The 19,630-nt window shown below is 42.3% G+C and overlaps 1 protein-coding gene across 1 annotated transcript in view; it reads left to right on the top strand.

Annotated features, from left to right (window-relative positions):
• The window catches only part of LOC103108300 (liprin-alpha-2), a 430,491-nt gene that overhangs the window by 296,074 nt on the left and 114,787 nt on the right, over window positions 1–19,630 (top strand). The window contains 5 exon segments of the mRNA XM_060191502.1: window positions 5,485–5,706; window positions 10,755–10,901; window positions 12,628–12,762; window positions 18,314–18,400; window positions 18,839–18,922. Of these exon segments, the coding sequence (XP_060047485.1) occupies window positions 5,485–5,706; window positions 10,755–10,901; window positions 12,628–12,762; window positions 18,314–18,400; window positions 18,839–18,922 (675 nt within the window).

Raw genomic sequence — 19,630 nt, 5'->3', positions numbered from 1 at the left:
GGCGCAGTGGGTTAAGCGCACGTGGCGCGGAGCGCAGGGACCGGCGTAGGGATACTGGTTCGAGCCCCCGGCTCCCCACCTGCAGGGGAGTCGCTTCACGGGCGGTGGAGCGGGTCTGCAGGTGTCTGTCTTTCTCTCCCCTCTCTCTCTGTCTTCCCCTCCTCTCTCCATTTCTCTCTGTCCTATCCAACGGCAAGGCGACGTCAACAATGGCAATGATGGTCACGGCGAGGCTGCAACAACTAGGGCAACAAAAAAAAAAAGGGGAAAAATGGCCTCCAGGAGTGGTGGATTCATGGTGCAGGCACTGAGCCCAGCAATAACCCTGGAGGGAAAAAAAAAATAAGGGAGATAAAATAAATAAATGGCTGTATGGGGCCATGACTTCATCATGCAACCACCAGCAATAACCCTGGTGGCAAAAAGAAAGCAAAGGAGCAAACAGAAAACTATGATATTATAACTAAGATAAAAGAAGACGTAATCTATGCTCCAAATCATTATCTGAAACTCACCTTTAAAATAAACTGTGGCACTTTATCCTGAATGGCAAATGAGTAAATCAAAGAGAAACTTGGGGCCAGAAAATTGCACACTCAGTTGAGCACGCACACTAAGGTGCGCAAGGAACCAGGTTCAAGCTCCTGATCCCTACTTGCAGTGGGAAAGCTTGACAAGTGGTGAAGCACGGCTGCAGGTGTCTCTCTGTCTCTCTCCCTGTTCCCACACTAGATTTCTCTCTATCTCTATATAATAAACACATACATATTAAAAAGATAAAAAACTCAACGTGTTTTCATTTGATTGAGGCTTTATTGGTTTACTAGACTTTATATGCTACAGTTGAACTATTTTACCTCTCTTCAAACTATGGACTTATCACATTCAGCCCCAAAGTATCGATCTCTCTCCCTGCACAGCTTGTGGGGCCCTACCATATTCTCTCACTCTTATATTAAAAGTAGTATACAGAGGCCAGGAGGTGACGCACCTGGTTGAGTGCACACATTGCAGTGCACAAGGCCCCAGGTTCAAGCCCCTGGCCCCCACCTGTAGGGGGAAAGCTTCACAAGTTATGAAGCAGGGCTGCAGGTGTATCTCTGTCTTCCTCTTCCTCTCTATCTCCCCCACTCCCCTCAATTTCTCTCTGTCTCTATCCAATAATAAGTAAATAAAAATATTTAAAAAGTAGTATACAGATGAGTTGTAGAATATTTATTTTTTCTATTTATTTCATTTTTTTTAAACCAGAGCCCTCCTCAGCTCTAGTTGATGCTACATGGTATTGAAGCTGGAACTTTGGAGCCTCAGGCATGAAAGTCTCTTTGCATAACCATTATGCTATCTCCCCTCCACCGAATCATATTTTATGGCAGAAAATTGAAGTAAACTTCAGAAGACTCTATCATTATTACTGTTAACTTCACTCCAGTATTTTGTAAAAGTAGACTGTGTATTTCCACCATTTTCTTTTTTTAGTTCTTTCTTTATTGTATATTATTTATTTTAATACACATTTATAAGACTTCCTTGCCATACACACGACCTAGGTTTGAGCCTTAACCTCTAGCACGCTGAAGATTCCATACTGCAGTCACTTTCTCTCTCTCCCTGCGTCTCTAAGCAAAAACCAGATTAACAGTAATAATAATAATAAGCTAACTCTGTATTTTTTAATTTTTTATAATTGTCTTTATTACTTGGATAGAGACAACCAAACATCAAGAGAATAGGAGGACACACAGAGGGAGAGAGACAGAGAGAAACCTGCAGCCCTGCTTCACCACTTGCGAAGCTTTTCCCCTGCAGGTGCTGACTAGGTTGCTCGAAACCAGGTCCTTGTGCACTGTAATGTGTGCACTTAACCAGGTGTACCACCACTCGGCCCCCAAAATGTTTTATTTTTGTTTCCTGGATGCTATTTATATTTAGTTGGGTTTCTTTTACTTAGAGTCCATTTAAAAATGTGCAGTTTTGACACAAGATTTCAGTGGTCCTTAGGTATGGCAATATGATTTCCAGTTAGAAAATTAACATCATCCAGCTGTGTGAGCCCATGGTGTCAAGTGCATGTGTGCACACATACATGTGTTGTGTACTTAAATCCACAGGCCCATACACAACATTAATGTTACTTGTCTGCCTTACAGCATGTGTGATTTTACACTGCCTTCTGGTGAAGACTAGTCAACAGCCAGCGAATGAACTAGGAAGTTACGATTCTGCCATTTAACGAAGTCAGACACGTGCAATTCCCTGTGCCTCAGTTTCTCCAGACATCTTTAGGTTCCAGGATTCTAAATGTAATTTTCCCATTGTAGAAAACATTTCTGAAGAAAAAAAAATTCTGAGATTTATAGTTTCTACAAGATGTAGTGTTTTCAGTCTAGTAGAGAAGGATCTCGATGTCAAACAGCACAGTCTATTAAAGTTTAAACTTGCCTGATTATGGGTAAATACAATAATAGTGATGCAAAGACGTTCATGCCCAGGGTCACCCTAAGCCAGAGATGAGCAGTACTCTCTCTGGTGGGAAGAAGAAAGGAAGGAAGGAAGGAAGGAAGGAAGGGAGGGAGGGAGGGAGGGAGGAGAGGAGGAGAAAACTATGTGTAGGAAGCATTTATAACTGTGAGTTATCATGTGTGAGTGAGGAGTGAAGATATTGTGAGTCACACTGCAGGCTGGCAAACAGTGAAGGGACTAGAGTGACAGTGTGCCAGGTAGGGAGCCTGTCTTTGCACCACATCTACACTGCTACAGGATGGGATACAGCTCTGATGCTGTAGGGTCTCTGTCTCAATCAGAGATAACAAGGAGCTGTGAATTCACTGGTGCCTGAAACCTCAGCTCTGCAAAAGAAACAAACAGATAAATAAGGACAGAAACAGTGAGCTAACAATAAGTCTGTAGTCCTTGCAGGGAAGACAGCATCATGGATCTGCACAAAGACTTTCATACCTGAGACTCTGATGTCCCAGATTCAATTCCCAGCACCACCATATGACAGGACTGGGCAGAGTTTGGGTCTTTCTATCTGTATACCTCTCTTATAAAAAAAATCAGTAAGTGAGTGGTCTGGAAGGTGGCTCAGTGAATAGAGCACTGAACATGAGGTCCTGAGGTGAGTCCCCAGCAGCACATGTACCAGGGTGATGTCTGGATTTTTTTCCCACTCCTTCTGTCTTTCTCATTAATAAATAAATAAAAGGGGGCTGAGAGATGGTGCACTGGGTCAAGTGTACATAGTACTAAACACAGGACCCTGGTTCCTGCCCCTGGCTCCCCACCTGTGACACCTCACAAGTGGTAAAGCAGGTCTGCAGGTGTCTGTCTTTCTCCCTCTCCATCTCCCCTTCTCTCTCAATTTCTCTCTGTCCTGTCCAATGAAATGGAAAAAATGGCCATCAGGAGCAATGGATTCATAGTGCCAGCAGTGAGCCCCAGCGATAACCCTGGAGGTAAAAAACAGATAAATAAATATCCTAAAAGTAAGACCTTTTTAGTATACATCAGAGGAGTGTGTGAAAGTGTGTTTGCATATTCCTACATGGCTTGGTTCAGCTGGGTGAGTGAGAGTTTTCTGTCTTGCCAGCGATTCTCATAAGTAAAGCCATATATATCTTGCTGGGAAAAATGCACATTTTCCAAACCAGCATTCTGGCAGCACCATCCGTGTTCTCTCTTCTACTCCTGGCCTAGTGGCCACTTCTCCCGACCTATGGTCTGATTTCATTGCTGAATGTCTGCATTGACTGGGCCAAGGGCCTCTAGAGACACAGGTCATTCTGGCATCTAGGCAGCCCATTCCCAAAGAGGAAGGCTCAGGTGCAAAGAATTAAAACTCCAAAAGTGCCCTCACTGTGTGGGCTGTGTGCATGGAGGGTGGTTGAGCTGACAGCTCAGTGGAGAAATCTAGGGTGGTAGCATAATGGTTCTGCAAAGAGACTCTCATGCCTGAGGCTCCAAAGTCCCAGGTTCAGTTCTCTGCACTACCAAAAGGCAGAGCTGAACAGTGCTCTGGTAAAAAAAAAAAGAAAAAAGAAAGAAAGAAAAAAAGGATGGGGGAAGGTGGTGGCACATCTGGTTAAGCACACACACTACAGTGCACAAAGACTCTGGTTCAGGCCCCTGGTCCCCACCTGCAGGGGGAAAGCTTCAAGAGTGATGAAGCAGGGCTACAGGTATCTCTCTGTCTCTCTCCCTCTTTATCTCCCCTCCCCTCTAAATTTCTTTCTGTATCTATCTAATAAATAAATAAAGATATTTTAAAAAAGAAAGAGAAGGGAGTCGGGCTGTAGTGCAGCGGGTTAAGCGCAGGTGGCACAAAGCACAAGGACCGGCATAAGGATCCCGGTTCGAACCCCGGCTCCCCACCTGCAGGGGAGTCGCTTCACAGGCGGTGAAGCAGGTCTGCAGGTGTCTATCTTTCTCTCCTCCTCTCTGTCTTCCTCTCCTCTCTCCATTTCTCTCTGTCCTATCCAACAACGACAACAACAATAATAACTACAAGAATAAAACAACAAGGGCAACAAAAGGGAATAAATAAATAAATTAATTTAAAAAAAGATTCTTTATAAAAAAAAAAGAGAAACAGAGAGAGAAGGAGAGGAGACCTGAGTTTGAGCCCCAAGTCCCCACCAGCAGGGGGAAAGCTTCATGAGTGGTGAAGCAGGGCTGCAGGTGACTCTCTGTCTCTCTCCCTTTCTCTCTCTCTCCCCCTATCCTCTTGATTTTTCTGTCTCTACCCAATTATGAATAAATAAATAGAAAAAGAAAACTGCACAAAGTTTTAGAGGCGAGGCTGTGGCACACCTGGTTGAGCTCACACATTACAGTGTGCAAGGACCTGGGTTCAAGCCCCTGGTCCCCACCTGCAGGGGGAAATCTTCACAAGTGATAAAGCAGGGCTGCAGGTGTCTCTCTGTCTCTCTCACTCTCTATCTTCCCTTGCCCTTTCGATTTCTGGCTATCTCTATCCAATAAAGAAAGATAATAAAAAATTAAAAAATTCTAAAAGGTATATAAAAAAAAAGAAATGGGAGTTCCCTTTATATTTGGAGACCTAGGGACAGCTTACTTAGAAACTTAACTTTATGCAAGGACTGGAGTAAGGATCCCGGTTTGAGCCCCCGGTTCCCCACCTGCAGGGGAGTTGCTTCACAGGCAGTGAAGCAGGTCTCCAGGTGTCTGTGTTTCTCTCCCCCTCTCTGTCTTCCCCTCCTCTCTCCATTTCTTTCTGTCCTATCCAATAACAACAACATCAATAACCACAACAATGTTAAACAACAAGGGCAACAAAATGGGAAATAAATAAAAATAAATAAATATAAAAACATTTAAAAAGGAAAAAAAAAGAAACTTAGCTTTACTCAAGTTCCTGTTCTCACTGGGGAAAACTGCCTTAAGTTCTACTTCTTTTCCTTGCTGGCTTTTAAGCCAAGGATGAGTCCAATGCTAAGTGCTACTTTGTATCCCTCTCGGCAGCGCCTGTCCAACGGTTCCATTGACTCCACGGAGGACACGAGTCAGATCTTAGAACTCCAGGAGCTGCTGGAGAAACAGAACTATGAAATGGCCCAGATGAAAGAGCGCTTAGCCGCATTGTCTTCCCGAGTTGGGGAGGTAGAGCAGGAAGCTGAGACGGCCAGAAAGGACCTTATCAAAACTGAAGAAATGAACACAAAATACCAGAGGGACATCAGGGAGGTAAGTGCCCCATCACCTTTCCAGGCTCTGCTTCCAGAATGTGGCCTGGAGGTACTCTCCCTCATCCTATGCACTCTTTTTACTGTTATTAGTGATTTAGTAGTGGTTAACAAGACTGTAAGATCACAGGGATATAATTCCACACAGTTCCCACCACTAGAGTTCCCTGTCCCAGCCCCTCCATTGAAAGCTTCTCTACTCTTTATCCCTCTGGGGGGGAGTGGACCAAAATTCTTTATGGGGAGCAGAAGGTGGGAGTTCTGGCTTCTGTAATTGCTTCTCCACTGGACATGGGTGTTGACAGGTGTACCTACACCCCCAGCCTGTTTCTGTCTTTCCCTAGTGGGGCAGGGCTCTAGGAAGGTGGGGTTCCAGGACACATTGGTCAGGTCGTCTGCTCAGGGAAGTCAGGATCACATCATGGTAGTGCCTGCAACTTGGTGGATGAAAGGCAGTAAGATATAAAGCAGGACAATTTGTTTAATAATCAGGAACCTAAAGGTAAGAATAGAACAGTTGGAACTAAGGGTCTTTGTGTGGGAAGAATCTAGAAGTCTATTTTAGATATGTTCCAAGGGGCCCAAATATAAAAATATTTATTTTTTTAAATATTTTTATTTATTTATTACTGGATAGAGACAGAAATTGAGAGAGAAGGGGAGATGGTGAGGGAGAGAGACAGAGAGAGACACCTGCAGCCCTGGACTTGAACCTGGGTCCTTCCACATGGTAACATGAGCTCAGTCAGGTTGGTCCTCCAATGCTGAGTTCTGTGCTTCATTCTAACTATGATATAACATCTCATCTTGCTTTGTCTCCATGAATATGAATGTTGGTGCATGAATATGGGAACCTTTCTATCTCTATAGATTCCTCTGTTTAATTAGGAAGACAGCTGTAAAAGAGACTAGGAGCTGTCTTATGTAACATTGTATAAGCATCTTATCTGCTGAGGTGAGACTTTCAGAATGTAAGATCACTGAGATTGGTGGGCAATAGATGTTGTGGCTTTGTCCCCTTTCATCTGGGCAGCTTTCTAATCACTTACCTTTAACTGTTTATCTACCTTGTGCACATCACTAGTTAGCAAACATTTGTGTTGGCTCTGTCAGTTTTCTCATGACCCAGTTCATCAGACTTCCTTGCCTGTGTTGTCTTGGGACAGGGCATGGCTCACCAGGTAAAGCATCCACACTGCAGTCCATGAGGACAGGGTTTGAGCCTGAGGCCAGCACGTGGAGTATCTGCAGAGGGGAAACATCCTGAGCAGTTGAGTGATGCTGCCTGTCTCCCTCTCTCTCCCTTTCTCCCTCCTCCTCCTTTTTTTCTCCTTCTCTCCTTCTTTCTCTCTCCTGCTGTCTCTCCTGTCTCTCCTTCTCTCCCTCTCTCTCCTTCTCTCTCTCCTCCTCTCTCTCTCCCTCTCTCCCTCCCTTCCTGTCTCCCTCCCTCCCTCTCACCTTCTGGTAACAGTGCATTTCCTACTCAGTGATTCATGTGGGAGAGGCAGGCTGTGTTGCTAAAAATATAAATTGAAGTCAAGGCAATATCTGTTCTCTGTGTATCACTTAGAAATTCTAAAAAAGGAAAGTTTTCTTTTTGGAAAGTTCTGCTTAATAATGGGAAAAATGTAGAGATTAAATTATCTCAATATGAAATTTAGGTTTTGGAATTATCTTTTAATAATGAAATTATATTTCATTATTAAACTATCTTGTGACCTGAGGTTTATGTTTGCATTATATCATGTAAATATAACTGTAGTAATTTGATACAGCAAATTGAAAAATTTCACTATCAGACCTTTCAAGTAATAAATACATATATATGTATTTATTTATTGATCACTTTTGAGATGCTTTTAATAGAAACTTAGCAGGAGAAACTAGTTTTATCCATAAAGCCAAACATAGATTCGAAGCTTCACAGAAAATTTGGATTCTTTTTTAAAAATTTTTTTTTACTATCATTATTTATTGGATAGAGACAGCCAGATATCAAGAGGGAAGGGGAAAGAGAGAGACAGAGAGACACTTGCATCCCTGCTTCACCACTCACAAAGCTTTCCCTCTGCTGGTGGGGACCAGTGGCTTGAACCTGGGTCCTTGTGCACTATAACAAGTGCCCTCAACCAGGTGCCCACCACCCGGCTCCTAAAATTCTGATTCTTTAGAATCACTCAGTACTTGGCTAGTAACCAAGCTAATGAAAACATTGAAAGCCACATCTTGTATGAGATTGACTGATTTTGTAAGTTTCCTGGTCTTCTCCTGTGGAAGCTAAAGTTTTACCAGACTACCTTCAAGCTATTGTGCATATTAGTAGATTTCTCTATTTTGTTCAAACACTTTCCAAGTGTTTTAGGAAAGAGACGTTTTACCTGAAATGTCAGTCTTCATTTTTCCGTCCATCACCCCACGGCACTCAATAACTGCAGCTCTGACAGACACGTTACCAGCACCGAGGCCTAGGCTTCTGCCTGTCTCTTACTGTCATGTCTGTGGTGTCCATCTTCAGTCCCAGCATCTGCTCTGCAGGCCCACAATCAGTGCAGACAACAGCTCGGACTAAATTCACCTGGCCTGGTTGAGCAAAGGGCTTGAATGTCTGAACCCTAGGTTCAGTCCTGGGTATCTCAGATGTCAGAACATTTCTCTGGTCTGTCTGTTTGTCTCTCTTGGACATGGACAGAAGGAGAGAGAGAGAGAGAGAGAGAGAGAGAGACACCACAGAACCAGAGCTTCAGTGCAGTGGAGCCTGGCTCTGACCTGGGTGTTGTGTATATGGCAAAGCAGCACACCATCCATGTGAGCTATTTTTCTGGCCCCTCTGTTTCATTCTTTTATGAAATAAATGAGTAATTCTTTAAAGCTAGGGACAGGGGTATTATTTTTTAATGTTAAAAAATAATATCTCATTTCAAGACAAAAGTCAAATCAAAGTAAATTAAGATAAAAATGTTCCTTAATGAGAAAAAATTAACAAGTCCACCTGTAAATTATGAAGCCATTAATAAAATATATTAGGTGGTTCATTTTAGAGACAGGATACTTTAGGGGCTGGGTGGTAGCACACCTGGTTGAGCACACATGTTACAATGCTTAAAGACCTGGGTTGGAGCCACCGGTCCCCACCTGCAGGGGGAAAGCCTTGCAAATGGTGAATCAGGGCTACAGGTGTCTCTCTGTCTCCTTCCCTCTCTGTCTTCCCTTCCTCTTGATTTCTGACAGTCTCTATCCAATAAGTAAAGATAATACAAAAATATTTTTAAAAGAAAAAGATATAGGATACTTTCCTCCCACATAAAGCATACCCAGTTTTTGACTCAATGGTCCTTTTTGTTCCTATTCCTTATCATTCCCTTCATTAGTCCAACAAGTCTTTCTTATTTGGACACGGTGTAGCTCCTGTGTGTGTAGGGATGCAGAAGGACCCTTTTGCCATGGAGATGGTTTTGCAGCACTAGAGTGCTAATGTGAATACATTATTATTTAGGGAAATCAGAGCAGTTTGGGACACGGAGGGTAAAGACATGAAGACTTTTGAGATGCTTCTCACATCTTTTTCATTTATTGGAGAATCAGAAGACTTCACAGAGTGTCTACAGTGCAGCTGCTTTTCTTTCTTTTTCTTTTTACCAGACCCCTGCTCTGGCTTATGGTGGTGTGAGGATTGAAAGTGGGACTTTGGAGCCTCAGGCAGGAGAGTCTGTTTGCATAATCATGATGGTGTCTACCTGCCCACAGCTGTATTTTCTAATGCTATAACTTGTATCACTGAATAGCTGGCTGCATCTTACTGACTTGAAAAGCTTCTCAGGACAGAAGCAGCACAGGCTTTGCAGCCAGGCCGACTGACTCTAAGTCTTCCTGCTGGTGGTTGGTGGGAGGGTATCTCCTAAAACTCGGGTCCATCACTTCACCTCACTAAGCCTCCAGTTCCTCACCTGAAGAAAAAGGGGCTCATTTTCTCTACACGATAGCCTTGGGACATTAGAGAGAAACTGGGTGGGGGTAAATAGCATACCAGTGATGCAGAGACACTCCTGCCTGAAGCTCCAGAATCCCAGGTTCAATCTCCTTCTCTACCATAAAACAGAGTTGAGCAGTGCTCTGCTAAGAGAGAAAGAGAGAGAAAGAGAGGAAAGGAAATTAGATCAGTGAAATGTAAGTCATCTGTGCAGCTTTCATAATTGGTCCATGGGAAATTCCTGGGGGCCGGGAAGTGGAGCACTGGGTTGCTAGAGCGCATGCATGACCATACTCAAGGACAGCTGAGAAATTGTGCCGGGGGTGGGGAGTGGGCAGTAGCTCAGCGGGTCAAGTGCACATGGTGCTAAGCACAAGGACTGGCAAAAGGATCCTGGTTCAGGCCCCCGGCTCCCCAGGTCTGCAGGTCTGAAGGTGTCTCTCCTTCTCTCCCCCTCTCTGTTTTCCCCTCATCTCAATTTCTCTTTGTTCTGTCCAACAACAGCAACAGCAGCAACAAATAGGTCCATACTCTCAGGGGGTTAAAAAATAGGAAAGCTATCAGGGGAAGAGATGGGATACAGAGCTCAGCGGGTGAATTGTACCCCTCTTATCCTGTGGTCTTATCAATGTTTCCATTTTATAAATAAATACATTAAAATAAAAAATAAATAAGAAAATTTAAAGAGAAGCCTCCAGGAGCATAGTGCAGACACTAAGCACCAGCGACATCCCTAGAGGCAAAAAGAATGAAAGAAAGAAAGAAGGAAAGAAAGGAAGGAAAGAAGGAAGGAAGGAAGGAAGGAAGGAAGAAAGGAAGGAAGAAAGAAAGAGAAAGAAAGAAAGAAAGAAAGAAAGAAAGAAAGAAAGAAAGAAAGAAAGAAAGGGAGGGAGGGAGGAAGGGAAGGAGAAAGAAATTGTATCCAAGTGTCAAGGACTGTGCTGTAATCCATCAGCCCCCAATGAAATGATGAGATGAAATAAATGAAAACAGCAGCTCTCACATCTTCCTGTTACTCAAGTGAGATGATACATCCTGTGGTGTCTGACATTCTTTTTTTTTTTCCATGGGTTTGATTACAGGCCATGGCGCAGAAGGAAGACATGGAAGAGAGGATAACCACCCTTGAGAAGCGCTACCTCAGTGCTCAGAGAGAATCTACCTCCATACATGACATGAACGACAAACTGGAAAACGAGCTGGCCAACAAAGAGGCCGTCCTGCGGCAGGTGCCCTTTCTCTGCTTTGCCTCCTTCTGGTCCGTGTGGGTCCTCAGGGACCTCCCAGAACGTGTCACAACTAGGATAGACCATCCCTACTACCGACCTTTTTGGAAGTGTACAGTGCGTCCAACTGTGTGCCATTTAACTTTTGGAATAATGAAGGGGGACTGGCAGTGATACACCTGGTTGAGCATACATTGCAGTGTGCAAGGACCCAGGTTCAAGCCCCTGCTCCCACCTGCAGGAGGAAAGGTTTGCAAGTGGTGAAGCAGGGCTGCAGGTGTCTCTCTGTCACTTTTCCTTTCTTCCCCCTCTCCTCTCAATTTCTCTGTCTCTATCCATAATAAATAAAAAAAAAAAGAATGTGCTCACGTTGCTTTTCAGAATAATGATCATTTGCTGTTTCTGTCTCTTCACATATGCCAGAGTGCTGCTCTGCCTCCCCCTTTTTCTTCCTCCCTACCACTAAGAGAGAAGTGTGTTTCAGACGAATGAACCACAGCTCCTTCACTGAATCATTGCCTGTGTGGCTGCACGGGGTCTCCCAAGAGCGCGTCACTGCTGAAATGTGGCTCTAATGCACACAGCCTAGCATGTTTGCTATGTGTTTCTTCTCAGAATGTACTTGCCATGTGTGTTCCTAGAACCTGGATTCCTAACCACTGGTTGATGTCCTAGTGGTGAGATTCTTATAGTATGCCATCACAGCACATCTGAAGCCCTGCACTTTCCGCTTGTCCAGGCTTCTTCTATTTGTACAAGCTTAGATTCACTTATATCTATTACTACTACAACTACTTTTTCTACTGCTGCTGCTGCTGCTACCACCACCACTGTAACTACTACTTCTTATTCTTCTACTGCTACTTCTACTACTACAACTTCCATTCCTAGAACTACCTCTGCTATTACTACTACTACAACTTATCCTACTACTTTTACTTCTACTACTACCACTACTTTTTCTACTACTACTGCTACAACTTCTTCTCTAATACTACTACTTCTTCTATTACTATCACTTTTACTACTTCTACTACTACTTCATCTTCTTCACTAATGCTACTACTACTAATTCTACTACTACTACTTCTTCACTACTATTACTACTTCTACTACTACCATTACTTCATTTTCTTCTACTACTACTTCTTCTACTACCACTACTGCTACCACCACCACCACTACCACCACTACTACCACCACTACTACCTCTACTACTACTGCTTCATTATCTTCTCCTTCTCCTCCTCCTTCTTCTCTTCTTCTCCTTTTTTTCTTATTTTTTATTGTCTTTATTTATTTATTGAAGTCAGCCAAAAACTGAGAGAGAGAGAGAGAGACCTGCAGCCCTGCTTCACCACTCACATAATTTTCCCTCTGCAGGTGGGGACTGGGGCCTCAAACCTGGGTCCTTGTGCATTGTAACACCTTCCCCCAAACAGTTGTACCACCACCCAGCCCCCCCTTCTTCTTCCCCCTTCTCCTCCTTTTTCTTCTTTTTTTGCTGACATCGATATGAACTTTATAGTTGTTGTTAATGTGCTGAATTTTCATCAGGGAATATGGGTAAGTACCTTATGAAGCCCAAGGACAGCTATCAGCTTTCACAGAGGGAAGCAGCAGCAGGTCTAAAGTCGTTAAGGCAGGTTAGAGCTCTAGCTTCCTCTGCCTGGCCTTTGCCATTCTTCCCGTGGCTCTTTAAGCTTCTCTTTCTCAATCTCCACTCCAGATGGAAGAGAAGAACAGACAGTTACAGGAGCGGCTGGAACTGGCTGAGCAGAAGCTGCAACAGACCATGAGGAAAGCTGAGTCCTTACCTGAGGTGGAGGCTGAGCTGGCCCAGAGGATCGCAGCCCTAACCAAGGTACTGCACTTATAAGAACCCGTCCCGGTTCCATTAAGGAAATGATGGGAACTCTAAAGGGCATCTACAAGGATTGCTTTCCACACCATGAAAGTTGAACTGACTCATTTCTGTGTGGTCAGTTGTTTACATCAGTCTTACATTATGCATATCCCATTGACACTGACATAATTCATTGACGGATGGATGGATGGATGGTATGATTCCCTTACATAATTAAACATTAACAAAAATTTTATCTCCACATAATTATATAGTTATTCTCATAGGATACTATATGCATATTATCAATGATACCAATTGTGAACACCTGACTGGTAGCTGAGTATGTGTATCCATCATACAAGTCAATATGTCTCCCATAAATTGCTATTAGAAATATAAATGTAGGTGGGGGAAGATGACATCATGGTTATACAAAAAGACTCTCCTGCCTGAGGATCTAACGTCCCAGGTTCAATCCCCCACACTACCACAAGCCAGATAAACAAACAAACAATATCATATGAAATTGATTGCTTTCTGATTACAATATAAAAGTATTTAGAAGTTGAAAGTCAGCTTGGTAGAAGAATAAAGTCTAGAGCCATTCCACAGTCAGAAAGTTGTGTTAATAGTTGCAGTTTCTCAGAACCTATTAAAGTGGCAATCATAATGTGAAAATGTTCAAAAGCATTTGCCCCATGACAGTCACTAGTTGGTGAAAGGATCTGCATGTGTGAGCATTTTACAGCTGTGTGATGTTAGCTGGATTGTTCTCAATTCACAGTCAGTGGGAAAGGGCATTGCTTCATGGGAATGTGTGGGTCACTGAAATAAAAGTTGTATTTGCCAATGAAAGAATGTTTGGGAATGATAATGATGAGAGAGAGAGAGAGAGAGAGAGAGAGACTGAATGAACCTGCAGCACTGAAGCTTCCTCCAAGGAGGTGGAGGAGGGGATTGAACCTGGGTCCTGCACTTGGCAAACTAGACACACTTACTCCGGTGAGCTGTTGTGACCACCTGCCTAACTGATTACTTACAGCAAATTCAAAGATGCATGGACATTCCAGGTGTTTGTGTTAAGGCTTGCTAAGTCCTAAGTTTTCTAGGCTCAGGAGAGAATTGCATAAGATAGATAGGTGAACTGCCCACTACAGATTTTGGCATACTATTCTAAAAATGACTGCTGCAGCCATACATACTGGATTTCCTGCAAAAATCAAGAGTTAAAGGAAACAGAAGATGATCTGTTATGGGTTCAACAAGGGCAAGCAGTAAAAAGGCGAATGCATATTTAACAAAATAAGAGTAGAGGTGGCAAGCACTGGAAAAGGTGGTTGTCTATGACATGCTGGAACATGCTAGACAAAGCTGGTCAGATTGGGCCAGGCTCCATCCTCAGGCTGTGTGCTCAAGTTTCTGTGACAACCATGGGAATGTGTGGTTTCTAAGGTAAAGGTGCATTTACAGAGCCAGGCATTGGTGCACCCAGTAGAGTGCACACATTACAGTGTGCAAGGACCCAGGTTCAAGCCCTCAGTACTCACCTGCAGGGGGGGAAAGCTTCACAAGTGGTGAAGCAAGGATGCAAATGTCTCTCTATCCGTCTCCCTCTTTACCTCTCCCCCTCTCATTTTCTCTCTGTCTATATTCAATAATCAATTAGGGAATAAATATCCAATAATCAACTAGGAAATAAATAGAATAATTAAAAAGAAAAGATGCATTTACCATCTCCTTTTTGGCAAAACTGTGTATCATTAAGATGTGCACATTTAAGTTTTTCATATAACAAGGATAACATGTATATCTGACTCAACTGAATGAAGTTTATGGAAGATTAGATATCATCATCATCATCATCTCTGTGTGTTTCAGTGTAAAAGAATCCTTGTCATCCTAATCAAATACTACAGTCAGTCATTTCTCCTAAAGAAGTACAATTTAAATTTTAATAAATAAGGGGCCAGGTAGTGGCATACACAGTAGAGAATACAGGCTAGCATGCACAAAGACCCAGGTTCAAGCCCCAGTGCACTCCCACTTCATAAGTGGCAACGCAGGGCTACAGGTCTCTCTCTCCCTCTCCTCTCTTCATTTCTTGTCTTGTTAAATACAATGAAAGAAAAGAAAAAGTAGCAAATAATTGACCCTTTAAAAAATAGTCTGTAGGTGGCGCAATGGATAGCGCATTGGACTTCTAAAAAATAGTCTGCTGATAAAATGAGCGTAAAAATAATTTAAACTAGAATATTTGCTTCAGGAACCTTAAAAGTAAATATGCCCAAGCATGCTTGATTTAGAATAGAAGAAAGTATTTGAATTATTTAAGTCATCTATATTTTCCCATTTACTTATTTAGACTCAGACATATTCATTCATTTTTGCACTAAAGATAATTTTCTTGGTTTACCCCTGCCCCAGAACTTGTTGCTAAGGGCTGTGTGTGGGTCCACCCACCCAGTAGAGCATACACCTCACCATTCATGAGGATCCAGGTTCAAGCCCCTGCTCCCCACCTGTGGGGGAAGCTTCACAAATGGTGAGGGAGGGCTGCAGGTGTCTCTCTTTCTCTCTCTTTGTCTATCTCATCCTTCCTCTCAATTTCTCTCTGTATTATCTAATTTAAAAAGGGGGGAGGAGGGAGGGAGAAAAAATAAGCTACCAGGAGAGATGGATTTATTGTTCAGGCACTGAGCCTCAGTGATAGCCTGGTGGCTATAAAAAAGTAATAAATAAATTCTGCTTAAACATAGGCCATTCTCACTGGTATTTTTAATAGTACCATATTATTAGGCCTACCTATTTTTCCAGTTTTATTTTTTGACAACTATTTAATTTTAAACAGTTTAATTAACTTTCTTTAATTAACTTTTTCTTTTCTCCTTAAGCTGTCTCCATTTCCAAACATATGCATTTTCTTTGTAGAATCAGTTATGCCTCTGTGTCTTCTAAAACATGTTAATTTGAAATTTTGCTGTTTCACATTAAAGAATGAAAATTAAGTCCCATAACTCAACAAAGAAAACCAAAAATAGCATATTATTTTTATGAAACCCTTGTGTTTACACCACTTGCTTAAGCTTAAGTCTTTGGGATGCTCAGATAAGCATAGATCAGTAGTGATGCAATGAGTTTCATATTTGTTCTTAAATAACATCTGGATTTATTCTGTCATTGATAAAAGTACCTCCTTTTCATCTCTACTCCTTGGGTGCATGTTGTAATCATGCAGATAAGTGGGTAAAGCTTTATTTTAATGCCATAGTCAAAAATATTGGTTCATGTATTTGGGCAAAACTGAAAATTTGATTTTGGAAATATATACACAACTAATAAATAGTTGGGACTCTAATTTATGATATACAATGTGGACTACTTTAATAGAATGCATATCCCCTCAGCAAAGACATACTTCGTCTTGAATTACATAGGGCATCTCATTCATTTTTAGTATCAGTACAACATATAAGCAGTGACATCATGATTTAAACATGACAAAATTCTTCACCAATACCTGAAGATTTTTTTTCACCATGTTTTGTATGATATATATATTTAAGGTGGAAGCAGGTAGGAGTTTTTCAAGACCTGTTGAATTTCACTTGTGTCTTGGAAAAGACGGTTTTGGAAGTTGAAGTGTTCAGGCCTTGACTACCTTGAATCGACACTTGATTATTTTTAATATTGTAAATATCCTGTTACAATGAACTCTAAGAAACTACAGAGTGCTTGATTAATGTAGATTGCATACTTCCAATGGAATTTGGACATAATGACTATATTCTAAATTGAGTTGTACATGATACATGATATTTCAGAACTATTTTATAAAATCTGAGGACTATGTCAGGTTACTGTGTTGATTCTGCTTGGAAATTTGGAGAGAAAAATTGGTTATTGGAGCCAGGCAGTGGCGCACCTGGTTAAGTGCTCACATCACAGTGTGCAAGGACCTGGCTTCAAGCCCCAGTCCCCACCTGCAGGGAAAAAGCTTTACAAGTTGTAAAGCAGGGCTGCAGATGTCTCTCTGTCTCCCTCTCTATCTACCCCTCCCTCTCAGTTTCTGGCTGTCTATATCCAATAAATAAATAAATGTAATAAAGGGTCAAATGAAAAAATCAGACCTTTTAAAAAGATAAAAGAGAGAAATTGCTTATTTGGTATTTCTTCGCCCCCCCATAAAATGAGAACACTAGAGAGAAAATCATACCAGATAAAAATGTCAACTTTATAATTTGCATAATCACATCAGATTGGAAATGCTAAATGTTTACTGTGTAGATGATGTTGGGGTCTGTTAAGAACCAGTGTCTGAGCAGATTACTAATTGTTCTCATGTACTGCATGCTATTTTCATATATGGTCTACTATTTGCATAAAGTAAGTGGCACTGTGTTAGAAGGAGCTTTTAAACTGTAATAGAACCTGCTTTAGAGCTGGCATTTGTAATGCTTACATAGGGTTCCTTTCTCTAATATTACTCCACTGGAATAATGATGATTTTTGTTAAAGTGTTGCTGTCACCTGGTATGTCATCTGTGTATAACATAGTAATACAATTCTGCGGTCAGCAATGCCTGTGTGTTCACTGCCCTGCATCTGTGACACCCTGACAATCACTAAACTCGCGCCCACTCCAGTCCCCAGACCCATAATCACCCTTGGTGCTGGGTGGCCCCGTAACAGAGGCACTGAGCTCTCTGCTTTCTGTAGGGTATCATTTTATTTCCATTGCAACGAGTCAAGGCAGAGACAGGCAGGGACTGCCATTCCCTGGCTGACCAGTAAGCCTTCCTGTTTTTCCCAGCCTGGTCGTCAGCTGGACAACTTGAGAACTCTCGATCCTTGTCATTGTAGATTACAAATTTAGAGAGTCCCCACTGTGGCCCTGGACCTTCCAGCCACACTGAGTATCCATCCAGAGGCCAGAAGTCATGTTGTTCACTGACTGTCTGTACTAAGGAAGCGAACCTGCTTGAGTTGGAGGAGACTCCTGATCATTGAGCCCCGTGCTTTAGCATGTTCTCTGATCTCTGTAGAGCTGGTTTCTAAGAAATAGCCTAGATTTATTTCACCCAAGCCATTCCCTTTGTTTGCATACTCCTCCACGTAGAGACACGCAGTGTTTGTGTTACCTGGCAGTATGATAAGACAAGTCAAAGGGCAGAAGCTCACTCATGGACAAGAGGCCTGTTCTCTGTTGGGTTCTTCATGACTTCAGTTACCACAGGACTCTTTTGGAGTTGCACCAACCCACTCTGTAGCCTTCCATGCCTTCACTAACCTTCCATACCTTCCATCGGTGCATCGGTGGTGGTCTTTGAGCATTTCACTGTGGTTGTTTGTTTGTTTGTTTTTTTACTACCCATTTGTGATCATTAACTGCACTGTGTTCACCTGATATCTGTAGAGATCTTTCCACACACAACTCTGTCTATTGAAGTGTTCAATTTGCTGTCACACTTTTTTCTGTTAAGCATTCTGTGCTGTGCTCTTGTTCTGTGTCGGTCTCTTCAGTTCTGATTTTTCAATTTTGTCCCTTTCCTTTTCCTTGACGCGTTAGTCTGATCCAACCTCTTCTACCTCATCCGATGATTATCAGTATGTTATGGAAGCTAAACTACAAGAAATGATCTCCATACGTAGGAAGGTAGTCCTACTGGACTTTACTTTCTATTGCTAAATAGACTCCATCTAAGTTTTTCTTTTTCATTTGTGGAAATGATGTTTACTTTTATTTCTTGATAATCGACCATCTGTGCAGTTCAGTGCTTCAGAAGCTTACGATTGGACAATGGCAGGTTTGTGTTCAAACCATGCACAGTCTGCATGTTACATTTGGCTGATTTCATTGCTCATAAAAAAAAAAAACTCCAAGTTTTGCTGATGCTTTGGATGGGACAGGCGTTTGTAGCTGACACATTTCAAGCAATGCTGTTCAGCTGCCTGTGTAAAGAAAGTTTCTTTTCTGAGAAAATACCTTTTTGCAGTTGGTAGTAGCTTGCTTTACATTTTATTTCAATTTGTTTAGAGGGAAGGTGCTCATCAGATCTTATGCTTCAGGTATGTTCTTCCCATTTCTTAACAGGCTGAAGAGAGACATGGGAACATTGAGGAAAGGATGCGGCATCTGGAAGGGCAACTTGAAGAGAAAAATCAAGAACTGCAAAGAGTATGTATGCTAAGAGCCAGAGGGTGCCAGCCAGTGGTGCAGCTGTGGGGGGCACATGTTACCATGGGCAGGAGCTGAGTTTAAATTCCTGGACCCCGCCTTGTAGCAAGGAAGTTTCCTAAGTGGTCAAGCAGTTCTGAAGATATATCCCTTGACCTCTCCCTCTTTCTCCCCACCTTCCCTCTCAATTTCTCTTTGTCTCTGTAAAAAAGATAAAAGGGAAAAGATGGCTTCTAAGATCAGCAGATCCAAAGGGTAGGTAGTGAATCCCAGTGGTAACCCTAATGGCAAGCAAAAGGAAAAAAAAACTACCTCAACCATCAATTTGCAGATAGATATTCTACATTAAGAAATTGAAGGGGGCAGGTGGTGATGCACCCGGTTAAGCACACACAGTACTAAGCACAAGGACTCCCATGAGGACCTGGGTTCGAGGACTTCGGCTCCCCACCTGCAGGAGCAAAGCTTCATGAGTGGTGAAGCAGGGCTGCAGGTGTCTCTCTCCCTCTATATCTCCCCCTCCCTCTCAATTTCTATCTGTCCTTTCTAATTAAAAAAGAAAAGAAAAGAATACTAAAGTATTTCTAGCTGGTGGGTTATACTTAAAAATCTGACAATTCTCTGTTTTTACAGGGGAAAAAACAGGATTTCTGCCAATTAAATCAAACTAATAGGATGAAATCCAATTTTACACCAGCAAAAGTGTGA

The sequence above is a fragment of the Erinaceus europaeus genome, chromosome 5 (genome assembly GCF_950295315.1).
Source record: "Erinaceus europaeus chromosome 5, mEriEur2.1, whole genome shotgun sequence".
In the NCBI taxonomy this organism is placed as follows: Eukaryota; Metazoa; Chordata; class Mammalia; order Eulipotyphla; family Erinaceidae; genus Erinaceus; species Erinaceus europaeus.
The sequence above is the reverse complement of the archived record's forward strand: the minus strand, read 5'-3'. Positions and strand labels throughout refer to the sequence as shown.